Genomic DNA, 19,554 nt, shown 5'->3' on the forward strand with positions numbered 1-19,554 from the left:
TATATTTGGGAGAAGAAAGTTCTTTTGACAAAAGTAATCCTGTTTGCTACAAAACCATTTCATCTTTGTTCTGGTTCTTTTGACTTCAAAAAGATGTGTCATCTTAGATACTTAATTCCCACCCCCCAATTTTAGCTATCAATTCATTAATCCTATGTATTACTAGAGACATCATATACATGTGGTGACAACTCACAAGTGCAAGTTACCACTTGGAATTTCATTAATCAAATGATGGAACATGTAAATGCAAATATGGTAAACTCTTCAGACCGCAAACTCCTAAGGAGCAATGATTCAGCTACTGTTTCTGACCAATCTGCCATGACAAGAGTAGGTTAGAAACAACATGCAAACAAATTTCAGAATTTCTCACAAATTTTACACACAGCTTATAACACAATACGCACCTCTCAAAAATGATCAGCACAAAAAGAAGCAGACTGGCTTTTAAAAAAGAACATGCATTTAATTTGCGATGGCAGATGCATTTGCTGCGTGTTTTTCTTGGTTTTTGAACAGCTTAGTTCTCGAACATTTTGGCTCCCAAATGCCACAAACCCGGAAGTGAGTTTTCCGGTTTGCGAACGTTCTTTGGAACCCGAATGTCCGACGTGGCTTCCTATTGAATGCAGGAAGCGCCTTGGTTTTCAAATGTTTTCGGAAGTCGAACGGACTTCTGGAACGGATTCCGTTCGAGAACCAAGGTACGACTGTATTGTGTAATGCATAATGGGGAGATCCATCGGCAAACTAATTGGGATGAAACACATACCCACTTGTTTACAGGAACGTCCTCCCTGCTTTGCACAGAAGGCACCTGCGCATGTGTGATCAATGCAGCTTCAAGCAGCCGAGAGACCCTCCATGTATGGAAGCAGTATACCAGATACTAGGGGTAAACAGCAGGAGAGAACTGCTGCCATTACGCTTGCCTTGCAAGTTTCACAGAAATGCCTTTCTGCCAATGAAGGCTGAACTAGTGAATGGCAACTCTTTCGTTCCTAACGTAGATTCAGTCTCCTTGCACTGCTTCTTATCATGTGCCAATGTGGCAGGAGCACTGGTGTGTTTTCTGGTAAGTTTTCCTATACACCCTATTTGCTTAGGGTGAATTGTATTGGGAGAAACTTCAGTCTGCACTGGGAAATTGTCTGAAGCATTATTATTATTATTATTACTACTACTACTACTGCTACCACCACCACCATTAATTCACTGCCTCCTAAACAACAGCACATTTTTAATAATGTGTGTAAATGCCTTGAGACAAAGGCATTTGCATACATTATTAAAAATGCTTAAAAGCACAAAAACAAAACAAAAACATTTAAAACAAGACTAAAACTGTAACTGGTAGACACACATTGCAAAAAATTATGCACATGCTCTACCTAGACAGGAATGCTACTCCACCCCACAGTAAAATCCCTACTGTGAGTTACTGCAGACCTGGCTTCTGAGATCTCTGGGGCTTGCAGGCGAAACTCTCCTGCAGACTTCAGTGATCTCCTGGATAAGGCAGTCTCTCAGGTAACCTGGTCCTGAGCTGTATTAGCGCCAACACCCTGAACTTGGCCCAGCAGTAGAAGAGCAGCTGTCACAAATCCCACAAGCAGGGTGCTATGTGCTGCCAGTAGTTTGTCTCCACAAGTTTGTCCCCACAACCTAGCTGCTGGGTTCTGCATCAACTGCAGCCTCTGGCCAAGGGTCGCCTTGCATGGAGCACACTGCAGTAATCCGACTGTGAGGTTATCACAGCATGGGCAACTGTGCCCTAGAGGGGGGTCTAAATTAGCAAGTTTATATTAATAGACATCACTAAATGAAGCTAAAAACTGTGAAACTGCATAGCCTACCTAATACAGTGGTCCCTTGACTTATGAATTACTCAACATCCGTAGGTTTCGACTTACGAACGGGACAAATGGCCGCATGCTTATGAATTTTTCTACATCCAAACGGAAACCGTTGGCGGCTTTAAATGCGGTTTTTTTGACTTACGGATTTTTACATGCGGTTTTTTCGGCTTACGGATTTTTCCGAATATTTTTTTCCCTATGGGAAACCGTGTTTCGACTTCCGAACTTTTCGACCTACGAATGTGCATTCGGAACGGATTAAGTTTGTAAGTCGAGGGACCACTGTACTTATTTGCAATTGGCATCCGTTCATTGTTCCTAATGGACTTACAACATTGGACGTTTTCTGTGGAAAAATAAGAGACTGGGAAAATTTTCTGCCTCGTGTCACTGGCCTGAAAGCAGCCACATTACCAGATACCAACAATGCATATGATTTCTCTAGGCGTAAGTGATGCCACACAGGACAATACTGAATGGGGCACCTGTGTCCCTGAAGGACCAGGTGCACAGCCTGGGAGTCACTTTGGACTCACAGCTGTCCATGGAGGTGCAGGTCAATTCTGTGTCCGGGGCAGCTGTCTACCAGCTCCATCTGGTACGCAGGCTGAGATCCTACCTGCCCACAGACTTTTCTCGCCAGAGTGGTGCATACTCTAGCTATCTCCCGCTTGGACTACTGCAATGACCTCTCCGTGGGGCTACCTAGCATCGTCAAAGTTTTGTCTTCCCAGGAAGCGAGACACACCCTGATGCAGGGCTTTGTCTTCGGAGCAGCTCTCTGAACTGGGAGGCAAGGTCAGGTCTGAGACCTGCAGGAGTCCTCTCTCCTTCTCCTCCTCCTCCCCCCCCACAATCCCGCTGACTCAGCTTTGCAGATAAGAGGGGCCATGTGACATGTTACTGAGGTTCAGAGCCTGACTGCAGTATTCATAAACCAAGTTGTTATGAGCTTAAAACATTTCGTTTGGCTTGATCCTCTTATCGGCAAGAGAATTAGTTCGCCCAGCTGGCTGTCCCGCATGTGTGCAAACAAGAATGACATGGTGTCGCTGAGGGAGGCAGATATGCTGCAAAATGCAAGGCTCAGCACGCCACCCTAATGGACGCTTGCTGAACAAGAAAAACGCTTCAAGGGTCCTGCTTCTCAAACAGTTTGTCCCCGGTGTGCTTCTTCTGACTTACCGCTAAGCATTCCTGCTAGTACTTTCTAGTAATGTGAGAACCCCTCACCGCTACCCAGAACGCGTTGGGTTAGTCTAGAAAGAAGCAGCCTATTCATCAGCCAAAGGAGAGATGGGCGGCATTCTTCTAATGCAAAGCTTGCTGGGTGACCCTGAGCCAGTCACATGCTCTCAGCCCAACCTACCTCGCAGGGTTGTTGTAAAGATCAGAAAGGGATGAGAACTATCTAAGTCACCTTGATCCCCTTGAAGGAAAAGTGGGGTGCAAATGTAATGAAGAAGAACTGCTGGGATAGCTCATTTGGTACAGTGTGAGAATCTTAAATCTCAGGGTGGTGGGTTCGAGCCCCATGTTGGGCAAGAGAGTCCGGCATTGCAGGGGATTGGTCTAAATGACCCATCTCTCTTACAATTCTATGATTCTAAGAAGAAGAACATCAGGGCTTCAACTTAGGACAGACCTCCAGGTCTTGCCAAAGCAAGGCCTAAAAATGAGTTAAGGCGCAAGTCCTTAGGATTCTTTTATTTATTTGTGGTTCCAGTCTACAGGGCCAGGTGTACAAGGACACACTTCTCCCAGAGGAAAACCCAGGTTTGCCACTAAATTTTTATTTATTTATTTGTTAGATTTATATACCACCCTTCATCAAAATATCTCAAGATAAAAACACACAATAAAAGCACAAGAGAGATAATCAAAACAGAAGCAACAAAACAATAACGCCCCCCTCCCACATTTAAAAGGCTGTAGAGTATTAAATCAGCCAAAGGCCTGGCACCTAAAGATATATAATAAAGGTGCCAGGTGAGCCTTGCTGGGGAGAGCATTCCACAAATGGGAAGCCGCTGCAGAAAAGGCCCCGTTCTCGTGTTGCCACTCTTCCAGCCCCGTGTGGAAGAGACACACAAAGAGTCATCAGGGAGCCGCAACACGATGACAACATCTGTATGGTACTCTTGTTGGCCATATGTATCTGCAGAGATACCAACTGACCAGGAACCACAGCAAGCTTGGCCTGACCTTGTGTCTTTTAGCAGCAGCAGCAGCAGCTTCGATGCACGGAAATGAGAAGGTGAGCCTTTTCTTTTTACAGCACAGAGGAAAGTGCCTACAGATCAATCGGCTTTTAAAAGGGGGACCAGGCAAGGCTGAAGTCTAGCTTTCCTGCAGCATTTTCACACGCCTGTCATCATGTGCCCTGGAGTGCTTGCAAGGTGGCTGCTTTTCTTATCAAGGAAGCTAGTCCAGGCAGAAAGCAATTATTTACTCTTGCACTTTCCTCCCCCTTTCCTCTAATCAAATCACCACTGGGGATTTGTGAGCAGCGACACCTGCAGCTGAAAGCCTAGCTGTGCTCCGGGAGGGCGTGCAAAGGTTTTCGCTGAGCCTAGCCACAGGGGCCTCTCCTGTATTATTCACTTTGGCAAGTCTATGCTCTCTCCACCCAAGGCATGGTGTTTCTCAGGCACAAAATCATGCCTGTCAAACTCAGCCAGCGTGAAATCATTCTCATTTATCTGCTGCATTTATATACCACCTTTTTTCCTCCAAGGAGCTTAAAGTGAGCACACATGGTTCTCTTCCTCCTCACTTAATCCCAACAACCCTGTGTGGCACATGAGGCTGAGAGGCAGTGACTGGGCCCAAGGTCACTGAGTGAGCTTCATGGCCAGGCGGAGATTCGAACCCAAGACTCCAACCACTACGCCACTCTGCAAAAGTAAAAAAGCAATGTCTAACCCTAACCTTAACCTAACTCCCCAAAACACAGACACAGCCTGAGCTTATTGGTAGTAAGCCCTGCTGAGATCTGGGTGCAAGTTCAAATTAACCTTTTTTAAAAAAACAAACAAACAAACCCAAATAAAATTAAATTAGCTGACATCGAAAACAGAACATTTCCGAGTTAAGGGGCAGCCAAGGGTGGGTGGATAGTTTCATTTATTAAATTTACATTCCACCTTTATGCCCAAAGGAGTGGCAGTTAACCCCTGATTTTTAACCCTTCTCCATTTGTCAGCTCCTTACTGTTCTCCAAAATGGCTGCTTCTGCCCCATAGAACTACACAGAGGAAAATGCTTAGACCAGGGGTCCCCAGACTTACCGAGCGGCGGGCCGGTGCCCGCCGCGCCGACCGCGCGGTGGGCCGGACTGCAGGGGAGTGCGCGCGCAGCGGGCCGGAGGGCGGGGGAGTGCGCGCCCGTGCGCATGCGCACACGCACACGGGCGGAAAAAAATCGGCGAAAATCGCTTGTGCGCATGCGTATGGGCCTCCCCCGACCCGGAAGTGCACCAGAAATGACCTCTTCCGGGTCGGGAGAGGCCCGTACGCATGCGCACAAGCGATTTTCGGCGATTTTTTGCCGATTTTTCAGATCGCCGCGCGCCGTGAGAGCGGGCGGCGGCAGCGGGCGGCGGGGGTCGTCGCGGGCCGGATTGGAAGGCCGATTGGGCCGCATCCGGCCCGGGGGCCGTAGTTTGGGGACCCCTGGCTTAGACTAACAGTGTTGTGAGGAGGCAGGTTAAGCATCCTGCCCCTTCAGTCCTTAACAATCCCCCACTTTTTTAAAAAAGGAGGGGGGCCTTTGGTTTCCTAATATCATACCTGCCAAGTTGCTGTCAGAGAAATAAGGGACCAGGCCGGAAATAGCAGACTGGAAGTAGCGCTGCCGCCATTTTGGAACTGGGCGGAGCATGCTCAGAAGTGACTTTTTAATGCTGCTTTGCCCAGTTCAAAAATGGCCGCCACGCCAGAAGTCTCACTGCGGCCATTTTGCAACTGGGCAGAGCAGCATCAAAAATCGCTGACATTCACCACCTGTTGTTTTAAGTTTTCTGAAGTACGCCCTGCTTATCTAAGAATCTCAGTGCTAATATAAACCCAGGGTTACCAAGCAAAAGACAAGGCGCAGAAAGTTTTTGTGTACAAATATTTAGAAAACCAAACAATGATCCTCTTGGCTTTTAACCTATTACAGTAAGCTACAACTGACACCTCCTAAAACAGATGACAATATTCCTGTTGATTTGAATGGAATTGCATTACATGTTTGATAATATAAAATAGTTTTTGTTGCTCTTAATAAAACAATGGAGGGAAGGCAATCACGGTCCCAAGGGCTATTTGCTTTTAGTCATATAAACAGTATTTTTGGCATGCAAGATTCTTGTGTCAATTTAGCACCACCACAAAAGTGAAAAATGGCATATTGTTTTATTTTGTTTTAAAAAAACCACTATATTACAGTGCACTAAGCAGTGGTCATGGTGGTGATGAACTCCAGCAGTGATTGGCTGGCTGAGAGTCCAAAACATCTGGAGGGCACCAGATTGGTGGAGGCTGTGCTAAGGGAAACAAGAGACAAGGGAATCTAGGAAAGGAGGGCTGGAACAATGCAGCGGACAAGGCAAGGAAGAGGAGTCACAGGGGAAAGAAGAGAGACACAGAACAGGTAGGGAGAAGATGTGCAGGGCAAATAACAGGCCAAATCTTTGGCTGCAAGCCTCTAGTTATTTGTCTACTTTTACAGATAGGGCTGCAGAAACTGGCTCAAGGTTAAGCAGATGTCTGCACTTGGATCTACAAAGGGCTGCACCCACATGGAGGGGGATTTAAGAGTGCACCAAGTCTAAAAGGAATTTCAGACAATTAAGATTCTAATGTTACAGATGTTTGTTTAATCGTTCTGCTGTGCTCTTTAGGTTACGTCCCTTGACTGAAATGGGAGAGATTGGGGGAGAGAGGAGATCGCTAAGGAACACAAGCCGCTACGCTCATCAGAAACTCTGCAACATTTGCAGCGCTGATGATAAGAAGAATAAAAAAAGGCATATACATAACGTTCCTGCCAGCTGGCAAGAGCCAAGCACCGTGCAGTCCTTGGAATATGGACAGCTCTTGTTTGCACCCACCCAACATGTTACATAACCGTCTCTCCTCTCGACCAATGTACTCTGTGTACTGTATAAAAGCTGCAGCCCACATCCTCCATGTGTTTACATTAATTGCTCAGTTGTTCTATCGCATAAATATGTCTACATCAAGGCGAGCGCGACAGGGCGGGAAGTCAGCAAAACGGCAGGGTGGGAAAAGAAAAGAGATGTCTTGCAAAGCAGCTTCTGGCATGGAATCGCAGGGCAATTCCCCCCCCCTCCCCCTTTGGTTTCTGCAGCAAGGCAGGGAAGATAAATGGCAGGAGTCGTTGAAGCAGCAAGAGCTGCCTCTTGCCACAAGAGCTCTCAAGTGATGAAGCACCCGCATTGGCCAGCTTGTGGCCATCTTCCTTGCCAAATTAACTCCTCTTGGCAAACCACACATTTCTGGTGTGCGACACTGAGCAGCCATTCTTTCTTTCTTTCTTTCTTTCTTTTCAAAGAAGCAAGCTGCCAAACATAATCAGGGGTGCATTATGATGCTAAGCGAAGTAACAAAAAGAAACAAGCTGTGCAACAGGGAATTATGTTGCAAAGCTAGATTATTGCTTTGCTTTAATTAACAAGATGCTGATTTAAATGGGGCACACCACCAGTGCGCTTCCAAGGCCTGCTCACTGAGAACAGTAGTCCCATCAGGAGATCATGCCCTAGATGCTTTTCCTGTTTTCAAATATTCCGGAAATGATAAAAGCAAGCCTGGAAAACAATTTTCAAAACGCGAAGACCTCCAGAATGCCATTTGTTCCTATGTGTGATATGAAGCATTTGCACAGGCATCTCCTTATATAATCACAGAAACGTGGGAAACCAAGTCAAACCAGGAATGCATTATTGTCTACAATGACTGCAAGAGGTTTTCCAAAGTTTTGGACAGGGGGTCTCTCCTACTTGGAGATGCCGGTGATCTTGTGCAAAGCAGATGCCCTATCACTTTGCCACAGCCCTTCCCAAACTATATCCACTATAATATTTAAAGGAAGAAGAAGAAAAAACCCTAAACATCTCCTGGCTTAAATACAGTAAGCAATAAATCTCTGGCATTCTGAGATTGAGAACCAATGTGTAGAAATCAGGAAAAGTCATAGAGACTCTTTGTTATTGGCTCTGGCTCCCCCTAGTGTTGGTCTCCCAGCCTTCTGGCCTACCAGCCTGACTGGGCCCCAGTTTCTGCTACAGCAATGTTTATGCGTCTGTCCAACCATGCTGCTTTCAGTGGGTGGGGTCAATATGTTTGAAACCACTTTTCCTTCCATGTTTTCACTGAATAAATGCAGCCTGCGGCACTTCTTTGTGGCCGCGATTTCCACGATTAATTATGTGTTGTGTGAAAAAGGGCTTTGTTGCTGGTTCATTTTGTTGGCTAAGGAAGGACATGTCCATTCAAGCACACTGTAAAAATACTGCAGAAAATGCTAATAACTGTCTCCATCCGCAGCAGTTTCTTACAAAGCTGAAACATAGTGGAGACAAGCAAATGGAAGTACGTAAATACCTTAGGTAGAAGGGTGACATGGGCCTTTCATCTTCTTGAGAGCTGAAAAAGAAGACAACATGTTTGTCATTAGCATGAAAGTTTCTGCCCTTCATTTGCAAGCTAATTCATACTGAACCACTGAGATCTGAGTAGCAGGGGCTGGAAAAAAAGCTGTGTTGATAGGCATGTTTTGCTGCACTGCCAGAGACAGAGGCTTGCAGGGGAGGGGGGGAGTGTTAAATTACATTCTTCAAGGTTACAAAACCCCAAGTCATTTTGCTAGTGCTCACCAAGGCAGAACTAGATAAAATTGCTGAGCTTTCAAGAGCCTGAGCAGCTGTGCAAGACTTCAAGGGCTATTTCTATAGCAACGATGCAATGATCCGCTATAAGCATAACCAGGACTGGGAGGTGGCGGAGAAGACCAGGGGCTTTCTGTGGTTCCACAAATGAACAATTGGCTTCTAAAGGAGGTTACAATTTCTCTTACTAAAGAAAATTGGGGGGAGGGAACGGAGGGAGAGAAAAACCAATGTAAAACGCTGGTTTCAAATTAAATGCATACAAGTGGCAAAGTCAGCTTCTAACGAGGTGCGACCACACTTGGCATACTGTCTCTCCAAGACCACACCTAAAAAATGATATTGCAAAGATGGAAAAGATGCGGGAGAAGGAAACCAAAATGAACATGGTGCTGGAGCAACTTCCATATGACAACAGAGACAGTGTTTCTCTGTTATGTAATGGAAGGGAGTTTCAACGTGTAGGTGTTGCCGCACTAAGGGCCTGACTCCTGCACCATACAGAATGGACCTCGTGGTGGTGAAATGGTTATCTGCAAGAGTGCATCTCCTGCAGAGCATAGTGATCAACTGGTTATACAGTATAAGAGGTGGGTAAATCTTTTAGGTATCCCCGTCCCAAGTTGCATAGGAGCCTTGACAATATCTTGGACTCTTTGACAACCCAGAGTTTGAAGGCCAAGAAATGGGTTCACCAACGCTAATTTACAGAAAGATAAAGCCAGCTTTGATAATCTCCAATTAAAAACGACATTTGTGAAAACAAACACCCACACATTAAATGGATACGGGGTGGGGAGTAGGGAGAAGAGATTTCTCTTCAACCCTCTCTCTCACACCTTTTCATCATTTCCCAAAAGCATTGTGCTAGATAATGGGAATGCAACAACGATTGCCTTTTGCCCTTTGGTTTTAAACCATTACACATCTGTTACTTAAGTGAGGTTCAACAACTTTTCTTCTGGTGGGCCTGTCAGAAACAAACACTGTGGAAGAGCCAATAGGCATGCGCGCACACACACACAATCTAGTACACCTTGCACCATCAATATCCCTCTACTGGTTTCTCTTAGTGAACCCAGGTCAACGACAGACTCCTTGTCTCAAGCCCTTAGCTGTTTTGCCTCTATATGATGTTCAGTTCCCCATTGCTACAACCCAATCGACAATGACTCCCTCCCTCCTGCCCTAAACAAGAAAAAACAAAACACTCTTCTTAAGTTCTGTGCCTTTGGAGCAGTTAAACATTGACGATGAATTAATCCAGCCAATCTACAAGGGCCTTTGGAGAGCAGGAGGGTCAGAGACCCATCACCAGGGCAAATGTTTGCAAAGGGACTTGCCCGGGGAAGGTCACATGTGCCTGTTCAGAAATTGAAAGGCCACGTCACCCTTGCCAAATATTTGGGTACTTAAAATATAATCAAGCTGTTTTGGTTGCTGAACTATATTTAATGGCATTCTGCTTTGACCTCAGATAGAAGAACCCTGCAGAAAAACAACTTCCAGAGCAATTTGAACTACTAAAGTAGGGACGCGGGTGGCGCTGTGGGCTAAACCACTGAGCCTAGGGCTTGCCGATCAGAAGGTTGGCGGTTCGAATCCCTGCAACGGGGTGAGCTCCTGTTGCTCGGTCCCAGCTCCTGCCAACCTAGCAGTTCGAAAGCACGTCAAAATGCAAGTAGATAAACAGGAACCGCTACAGCGGGAAGGTAAGCGGCGTTTCCATGTGCTGCTCTGGTTCGCCAGAAGCGGCTTAGTCATGGTGGCCACATGCAAGGGCGTACCCACCATGCGGCAAGTTAGGGCAGCTGCCCTACTCTAGAAGCAGGGCTGGTGGGCAGAGGCGGAGCACAGCCCGGCGGAGCGCGAGTTCGCCATTCCCGCCGCACCGCGCCACACCCTCCCTCCAGCTCCCCGGCGCGCCCTCAGGCAAGGCCAAGCACGGCGGGGAACCAGGGAGCGCTCCGCTGGGCTGGGCTCCGCCTCCGCCCACCAGCCCTGCTGCTAGGGAGGGGCACAGCCCGGCGGAGCGAGAGTTCGCCGTTCCCGCCCGCCACGCTGCGCCCTCCCTCCAGCTCCCCGTCGCGCCCTCTGGCAAGGCCAAGCGCGGCGGGGAACCAGAGAGCGTGGCGCGGCGGGCGGGAACGCTGAACTCGCGCTCCGCTGGGCTGGGCTCCGCCTCCGCCCACCAGCCCTGCTGCTAGGGAGGGGCACAGCCCGGCGGAGCGCGAGTTCGCCGTTCCCGCCCACTTTGTGGCCCCTCCCCTTCCGTGCCTTGGCCCCTCCCCTTGCCCCCCCTAGTTTTGATCCTGGGTACGCCCATGGCCACATGACCTGGAAGCTGTACGCCAGCTCCCTCGGCCAATAATGTGAGATGAGCGCCGCAACCCCAGAGTCGGTCACGACTGGACCTAATGGTCAGGGGTCCCTTTACTTTACTAAAAAGATCAAAGTTGCATGCTAAGTCCATGCATGCCGAAGAACAAGTTTTAGTTGTGGTGGCAAAAGGGACTGCAACACATCAGGTTGCAGAAGCTGGAGAAATCCCAGTTTGGGACATGCCTTCAGATTAAAAATATAAAAGTCTCTATGCAACAGGGGGCGAGCCTATCAAGAGAGAAACGTCCCAATCACAGTCTGATTGCCAGCCATGCTGCTTTTCTGTTTGTGCTCAATTTTCATTATTTATATTTACTGTACTTTTCCATGTATATGCCAAGGTTTTCTTACTACAAACCAAGCCTAGGCGTAAGCTGAGAACTGAGAATCACACTTCAGCATTTGATGAAGTGGGCTTAAGTCCACAAGAGGCAAACATTAAACCTGTTCACCTTTTAAGGTGAAGCAGTATTATGCAGTATTATGCGGTCCCTTCCAGGCAGCTGCTTATTAAGCATTTGCTCCGATTTGTTTGCAGGAAGACTGAAGGATGCTGTGTCAAGCAAGCGGTTTCCCCATCACTTTCCTTATCCTGAAAAGTCCCCTTGGGGGTGGGGGGTGGGATAGGTTTGTAGCTCAAGAGCAGCAAATCAACTTTAACTGTGTAACCTGAATCGGCCAGCAGGTGCATGAATCTTGCCTGAAACCCTAGGTTGTTTTTGCTTTCAGAAAGGAGGGGTGGGGAAAACCCAAAACAGGTGTGTGTGGTTTTTTAGCTGTACGGGCATCTGAGGTTAATGGAGAGGTTTGTTGGTTTTGGCTTAACCCGACTGCAAACTACCGGATCTGTTTTCCTCCTTATCATTCAGGTTCAGCTTGGCAAGCCAATCTCTTTTGTACATAGATAGCAAGGACTTGGCCTCTGCAGGAAGTCGTGGGGAGCATTTTTCAAAACAAGTCCAGGACATCACGAGGATTTGAGCAAAAGCGACAATTTTAAAGCAGTGGGGAACCCCATGTTTTTACCTGCTGCCATACAGCTCAGTCAGTAGAGCACAAGACGCTTAATCGGAGGGTTGTGGGTTCGACTCCCATGTTGGGCGACAGATTTCTGCCTTGCAGGGGGTTGGACTAGATGACCCTCGTGGTCCCTTCCAACTCTATGATTCTATGATTATTTGGCTTGTCCGGCACTAGATCAGCTGGTTGTGTTCCTGTGGTAACAATCAGTTACGCAAGTTATCCAACAACTGAAGGTTCAACAGAGTGCCCGCCAATCTCCATTTGATATCTTAAAGATGCTGTAAAGCATTCTGCTTAAGATAAACACTGCATCTGGGGAGACCTGCAAACTGCCTCCTTTTCACCCTAATGTTATGTTCTTAATAACATGTTTACATGGACAGAGCCGCCCAGCTTCTGCTGCTTTATTTCTTGAAGATTAAAAATGAGAGGATAGGATGGCAGACAATTGGGAAGAGGCACATCTGTTTATTATCTGCAGTCTGGCAAGACTCCCTGGATGGGTAAGACAGAAAATGGGTCAAGAAGAGGTGGAGAGAATGACTGATGCTGTACGCCAGCCAAGGCTGCACCCTTCCTTTGAAGTCAACAGTAGCATGTTAATACAGACCAAACACAAGTTAAGTTGCATAACAAGGAGCGTAAGAATGAGGTTACTAAGCAACCCCAACAGAAAGCATGGAGGAACTGTTATGGAAAACTCGGTCTAGTGCGGAGAGGCCACGGAGCCATTCTTGCAGTCGGAAAAGCAAAGGTTCTGCATCTGCAAAAAGACACCCAAGCATTCTGCCTATATCCCAGCACCAGGCACAAGGCAAATGTTTCCATGATACAGGGCAGCGGTGGGGAACCTGTGAGCCATAGCGGTCCTCACCTAGCCTGGGATGGGGCTGGTTCCCCACCTGCCCCACACCTGATGCCGTATGGGATACTGGGTGAGGACAGGTGATGCTGCAGCTGCAAAGTGATAACTGGGAGCCTCGAACGGTGTCCTGGTTGCTCCTTGTATTTGGTGATTTGGGCATGAAATGGAAGTCCCACTCGGTGGCTCTCAAGTGGAGCTGACCCAACCTAGGCTGGCCAGGAAACCTCACTTGGGATTAGCTGCAATTGATCCCTGCCAAATTTAGGGTTCTGCAGCCACTGTCTGAAAACCCTGCTTTGGGAGGGATCTCCTTCTGAGTTCAAGCCAGCATAGCAAGGACAAAAAGCTTGGACACTTGATACCGTGCCCAAACTACCCCAACTCTCAAGTAATCTGAATCTTTTGCAACGTTATGCCCTCTGGTCATCGTGACCCCATGTTAAAAATAAACCACTCAACCAATAAAAGGGTTTGTGGCTGTACTACCTGTTTGAATGTGTTGTCGTGTGCAGGCAATGGAATTTAAGCTACCTGCCGGATAGCAGGGCCGGAATCTCCTCTGGGATCTACACAGTTTGTACAAATCAAGTTGCACTACCTGAACAAGATAAAAAAAATCCTTCAGTAGCACCTTAAAGACCAACTAAGTTTTTATTTTGGTATGAGCTTTCGTGTGCATGCACACTTCTTCAGATACACTGAAACAGAATCTGAAGAAGTGTGCATGCACACGAAAGCTCATACCAAAATAAAAACTTGTTGTTGTTGTTTAGTCGTTTAGTCGTGCCCGACTCTTCGTGACCCCATGGACCATAGCACGCCAGGCACTCCTGTCTTCCACTGTCTCCCGCAGTTTGGTCAAACTCATGTTCGTAGCTTCGAGAACACTGTCCAACCATCTCGTCCTCTGACGTCCCCTTCTCCTAGTGCCCTCCATCTTTCCCAACATCAAGGTCTTTTCCAAGGATTCTTCTCTTCTCATGAGGTGGCCAAAGTATTGGAGCCTCAGCTTCACGACCTGTCCTTCCAGGGAGCACTCAGGGCTGATTTCCTTAAGAATGGATAGGTTTGATCTTCTTGCAGTCCATGGGAATAAAAACTTAGTTGGTCTTTAAGGTGCTACTGAAGGAATTTTTTTTATTTTGTTTCGACTCAGACCAACACGGCTACCTACCTGTAACTAGAACTACCTGAACAAGAGTCTCTCAGAGTGGTTGACTGATGAAAGGAAGGCTTTGCACATGCCCAGTTTTCCTTATCACTTCCTCCCTCTGAACAAGTCAACTGAAACAAGCAAATAAACTTCATTTAGTGTTTCTGTCTTGCGGATGGTGTATTTGTGGGAGATTTTTCATTGCTCTTACATTTGCTGTGACCAAACACATGGGCGTATGCTTCAAGTTTGTACTGTTTCTTTTTATTTGATAAGGAAAAGTCTTAACAAACGTCTTTTTAAAACAAGAAAAAACAAACTTCCCATTATTTTCAGCAAAGTGACCTTCTAAACTAGGCTTGGGACGAATGGTATTTTAAAAATTAGGGCGTCAATCCTGCCATTTATTTTTTGTAAGCAGTAACACTTCAATTAAAATAATATAATGCAACATAATTTAGTTATTTATGTCTGTTTCCAAAGTTTCACTTGTTTTACCTGTATTTTATTGAATATTAAGTTATGTAGACAAAAAGCTTTGAAGCATTTTGCAGATTTTAACAATAATCTTATTATGTACAGTGCAACCTCGGTTTGCGAACACCTAGGTTTATGAATTTTCGGTTTACGAACGAATGTAACCTGGAAGTAAGTAAACCGAGGTGTCCGAGGCCTATGGAGGCCTCCGCGAAGGCCTGAAGACTGGGCTGCAGCTGCGGAGGCGCTCCCGTGGCTCTGCGAAGGCCCGGTGCGAAGGCCCGGCCTCCGCAGAGCCTTAGAAGCGCTTCCACAGCTGCGGCCCAGTCACGGACGCTCCGATGTGGTTGTAAACCGAGGTACCACTGTATACCACTTAGGGAGTTTTGCAATTATGCAGTCTCTATTTTGTTCCCTAAATAGTGAATAAAGTGTACTATTCACAAATTATGTATTGAATTATGGCCTGTCTGTCACCCTCAAACACTTTTGCCCTTTTACAACTGTGGGGTACAACTTATATCATAGGTCCAAAGTACCAACCTTATCTCATTGGGCTTACCTAGAAGTTATGAATATAAACAGCCAAGCTGTTAAGAGTGGCCCCACAATACAGATAAAATTCCACAAACAGGGAGGGCAATTAAAATGCCGGTAGGCAATTACACATCAGCTAATGCCTTCAATGGCAGGAGCATAGGTCAGAGGCTCGGCTCCATGACCAATACTTTGGGAGTAAAACAAGCCTGAAGGTTTTCCGTTTACCGTATCTCACTTTTCAACTTAATAATTTGCAGGTACCCATAAAGAGGCCACCTGGTCACGTACACAGTCTAAGGACATCTGTGAGTTTGGCCTCCGCCACCAAGAAGCGTATTTCTGGATGGTGTTACTGGAGATTTCAGCCCCAGGCCATCTCAGGCTTGGAGTGCAATACAAAGGACTTCCGTTTGCCCTCTCTAAACCACATTTTTATTACAATGCGAGTTTCTTACAATACCTACGAAGAGCAACCATCTAAGCAATTTGAGGGGAAAGGCTATCACACTGTGGGAGATGAAATGCTTTGCATGAGACTTGTTCCAGGATCAATCAGGGATAGGGATGGCCGATATATTGTTGAAAACTGGTTTGAAGTCCACTTCGTGATATTGGTTTTGTAATTTTTGACCTGGCAATATATTGCAAATCATGATATGTACATGCTATGCAAAAAAAATATCAAAATGTGGGGAAAACCATGAAGCCAGCCAATGCCTCTACGTAGCTCCATCCTCATTTCAGACATTGTGATACATCAGTATATTGCGATGTTTACCTGGGAATATATATCACAAAGTTGAAAACCAGATATTGCCCAGACCTAGTCAGGGCTAGGAAAGGCTCCAGCCTGGTTCTAGGCCTTCATAAATACCACCCACTCACAATATTATGGTACATTTATTATGATGTATGTGAGAGTTTAGTGCTTATTGCCACAATAAATTTGTTAATGAGCAAATAAAAAGTCGAGATATGGCCCTACTGATGAGTTATTCACTACGTTCATATCTTACCTTTCCTCCAGTTGGTGTACATGGTCTCTCCAACTTCCAATTTTATCCTCACAACAACCCTATGAGGGAGGGTAGGCTGGGGGACAAAGACTGGACCAAGGTCCAGTCTGAGTGGGGTTCAGTAGTGCTTTTTCTTTCTGCCTCAAACAGAGTCCCTTGCCACTAACCAAGCCACTATCTTTAAAAGAGACTTTCACAAAAGCAACCCAGCAGAAGCAGGACTTAAACAGCGAAGGGTTACAGGTTCAGTTCTGGATATCACCACGCAGAGCTGGTGAACAGCACACAAAGGGTGCCAGGTTCAGCCTTCGACACCACCGAGTAATGCTGGGGAAGTCTCCCTCTCTCTGCGGCCCTGAACTTGTGAGCTGTTGCCAGCCAGTTCAACACTGAATTAGAAGACCAAGTGATCTCATTCGGTATAAAGCAGGCAACCGCTTACACTTCAACTCCTTTTGCACTTGCCATTAATAGTTGCCTTGCATTCCCAAACCTCATTCTCACTCCCTCTCCATCGAAAACTGCCTTCTGTCCGTCAGCCGCTATTGCAAGGTATCTTGCAAGTGACTCTGAACAGGCACCAACTTCTCACTCATGGTCTTGCACAGTGCTGGCATTTTCCAGAAGAGCTTTGCGCCAAGGCCAGAGACCACCCCACCAATGTGTGAAAAAAGTCCATGATAATGCCTCTTCCGTGTCACATGGACTCAACACACAGTCGGCAGAGTGAGAAAAAAGTATTCAGTTTCAAGATCTGAGCAAACAATGGGAGGGAGGCGCAACATCTTGACCACGAAGGGTGACTCTACAGGGACAAAAGTTGCATTCTGAAATGCTAAAACAATGGGAGCATTATATTTCATTCTGGATCTACTGCAGCTTCCACAGAGCATTCAAGAACCATCCTTCATCTAGCTCAGTACGAAACAAAGACCCTGGATAGCTGCTGTCCAACAGGGATGTTTTGCAGCCCCTACCTGGAGATTAAACCTGGTGGCGCTGTGGTGAAACCACTGAGCCTAGGGCTTGCTGATCAGATGGTCGGCGGTTCGAATCCCTGTGATGGGGTGAGCTCCCGTTGCTTGGTCCCAGCTCCTGCCAACCTAGCAGTTCGAAAGCACGTCAAAATGCAAGTAAATAGGAACCGCTACAGCGGGAAGGTAAACGGCGTTTCCATGTGCTGCTCTGGTTTGCCAGAAGCGGCTTTGACATGCTGGCCACATGACCTGGAAGCTATACGCCGGCTCCCTCGGCCAATAATGCGAGATGAGCACGCAACCCCAGAGTCGGTCACAACTGGACCTAATGGTCAGGGGTCCCTTTACCTTTTATTTTGCATACATTGAGCTATGGCCCTTCCTCCAGTTCTTTATTGACACATTAGTTAACAATAGGCCCCATTGTTTAACGATGATGATGATGGCAACAGAATTTAGCTTTAGGAGCCGACACAGTAGTCTGTTGGCATCATAAAAGCGACTGCTTATGTTTACAGCCCCCAGGATTTGGCCCTGGCCCATGCATGTGGTTCAGAGTGCATGACTAATGGAATGATTAGTCAAGGTTGGTGAGAGCTAGAATGGTACTTTCTTTCGGGGTGGGGAAGAATAAAGATCACACTCCGAAGAGCCCATAGCCCATAGCAACTTCACTTGCTTCCTTGCCAGCGCCCAAAGGAGAGATATGAGAGGGAGAGCATGTGTCTGTGGACTGTACCATCCCCAACTCTGTGGGTTTTTTAAATGCTCCTCTGCACGAAGAAATGCCCTGAACATGAAAGGAAAATACTAGGATCAAAACCTTTTAAGGGGAGGGGGATTTTGTTATGGAGAGAAGCATTAAGGGATGTGAATTTCCACCCATAGCCTGGAATGGTACAGTCCTAATACCACTTGTGAGAAGCCTTGAGTCAAGTTTAGTTCTGCTGGGATAGCTTAGTTGGGAGAGCAGGAGACTCTTAATCTCAGGGTTGTGTGTTTGAGGCACGTGGTGGGCAAAATATTCCTGCATTGCCGGGAACTGGACTTGGTGTCCCTGGGGGTCCCTTCCACCTTTACAATTCTAAGTTCTGAACAGCTTACGGACCCACCAAGCCCTCACTCGGTTTAAATAGGGTACTTGCTGAAAATCAGCTGCAAAAATAAAATTATAAGGAAAAATAGAAATATTTGTTTTAAGGAGGCCTTTGTTGGAATTATTTTTATGAATCAATACAGGCAAACCAAACTTCTCGAACACATAGCCCCTAAGCTAAACATTTAATTCCCAAAATTATGAAGCACCATCAAGATCTCTCAGTACAGGAATGCTATTTTCCTAGAGAGCGCATTTCCAGTCGAGTGTTCCAATGGAGATATATGAACAGCTACACTGCTAAGGATCCCCAAAAGATTAAATGGAGGCAGATGTTTCTCGTGAGCCAAAGCTGTTCAGTTACAAGAGCGGAGCAGCAATTCTTGCAATCAAAGACGGAGCTCTCTTGAGAGCAACTATGGTGCGAAGCAGAGTTGGTCTACTTGGCAGGGGCAGAACTGTCAAAGTTTACTCAAGTCAGCATTAATGAAAGATGTTTGGGCAGCAGGTTTTAATGCTTTTTATTCTAAGTGTAAGAACAAAAATTCCTGTAGGCTCAGAAAATATATGTAAGCAAGCAGTATTATTAATATCGCAATGGAGTTCCTTTTATTTTCTAGATGAAGTCAGCATGCTAGATTAAACCAAACTATTTATGGCAACAGTTTTTACAGGCAGCCATAAGAGGACTCAGAAAATATGACGATCTTGTTAATGCTTGAAATGGTATTTATACCTTTCCCTCTTCACAGACCTGGCAGCTCGTCTATAAAAACCCAGCTTCAAAATAGTTTTTATCGTATTCTATTTTGACATGAGCAAGCATGCTCTGTCACTCACTCGCCACACACACACACACACACACACACACACGGGGGGGGGGAGAGAGACAGAGATGGGAAGAAGCTGCTGGCCTGTGTTAAATCATCAAAAGCAACGTTTTGACTGTCCCTGAGGCAACTTTGAAATAAAACCATTGCCCTGAAAACTCTGCACAGATATTTCAAAGAGCAAGGTAGCATTCCTAACCCATTGCTCTCCTTTCACTGTAAGGATGCATCACAACAAGTACTCTTTAGGGCACTTCAATCCTGTACAGTACAAGCCTTCTTAGAGAGAGCTCACTTACAAATTACATGTGTCTAAGACTGAAGTACAAAAGACATGTAAAGGCACCTTAGCAAGTCAGAAATAGAGAAGCAAATATATTGAAATACCCATTTACTAGCGCACAACACTCATTCTCCAGCTTTTATCGAAAACAC

At 46.3% G+C, this 19,554-nt stretch overlaps 1 protein-coding gene across 5 annotated transcripts in view; it reads right to left on the reverse strand.

Annotated features, from left to right (window-relative positions):
- FAM13A (family with sequence similarity 13 member A) overlaps nt 1–19,554 on the reverse strand; it is a 134,855-nt gene that overhangs the window by 39,595 nt on the left and 75,706 nt on the right. For 4 of the 5 annotated variants that reach the window (XM_035113462.2, XM_035113461.2, XM_035113460.2 and 1 more), the window contains one exon: nt 8,477–8,518. In XM_035113462.2, coding sequence (XP_034969353.2) covers nt 8,477–8,518 — 42 coding nt within the window. Of the gene's footprint in view, nt 1–8,476; nt 8,519–12,168; nt 12,357–19,554 lie in introns of all 5 variants that reach the window. The other variant, XM_060278446.1, reaches the window with a different exon arrangement.

Source organism: Zootoca vivipara, chromosome 9 (genome assembly GCF_963506605.1).
Source record: "Zootoca vivipara chromosome 9, rZooViv1.1, whole genome shotgun sequence".
Taxonomy (NCBI): domain Eukaryota; kingdom Metazoa; phylum Chordata; class Lepidosauria; order Squamata; family Lacertidae; genus Zootoca; species Zootoca vivipara.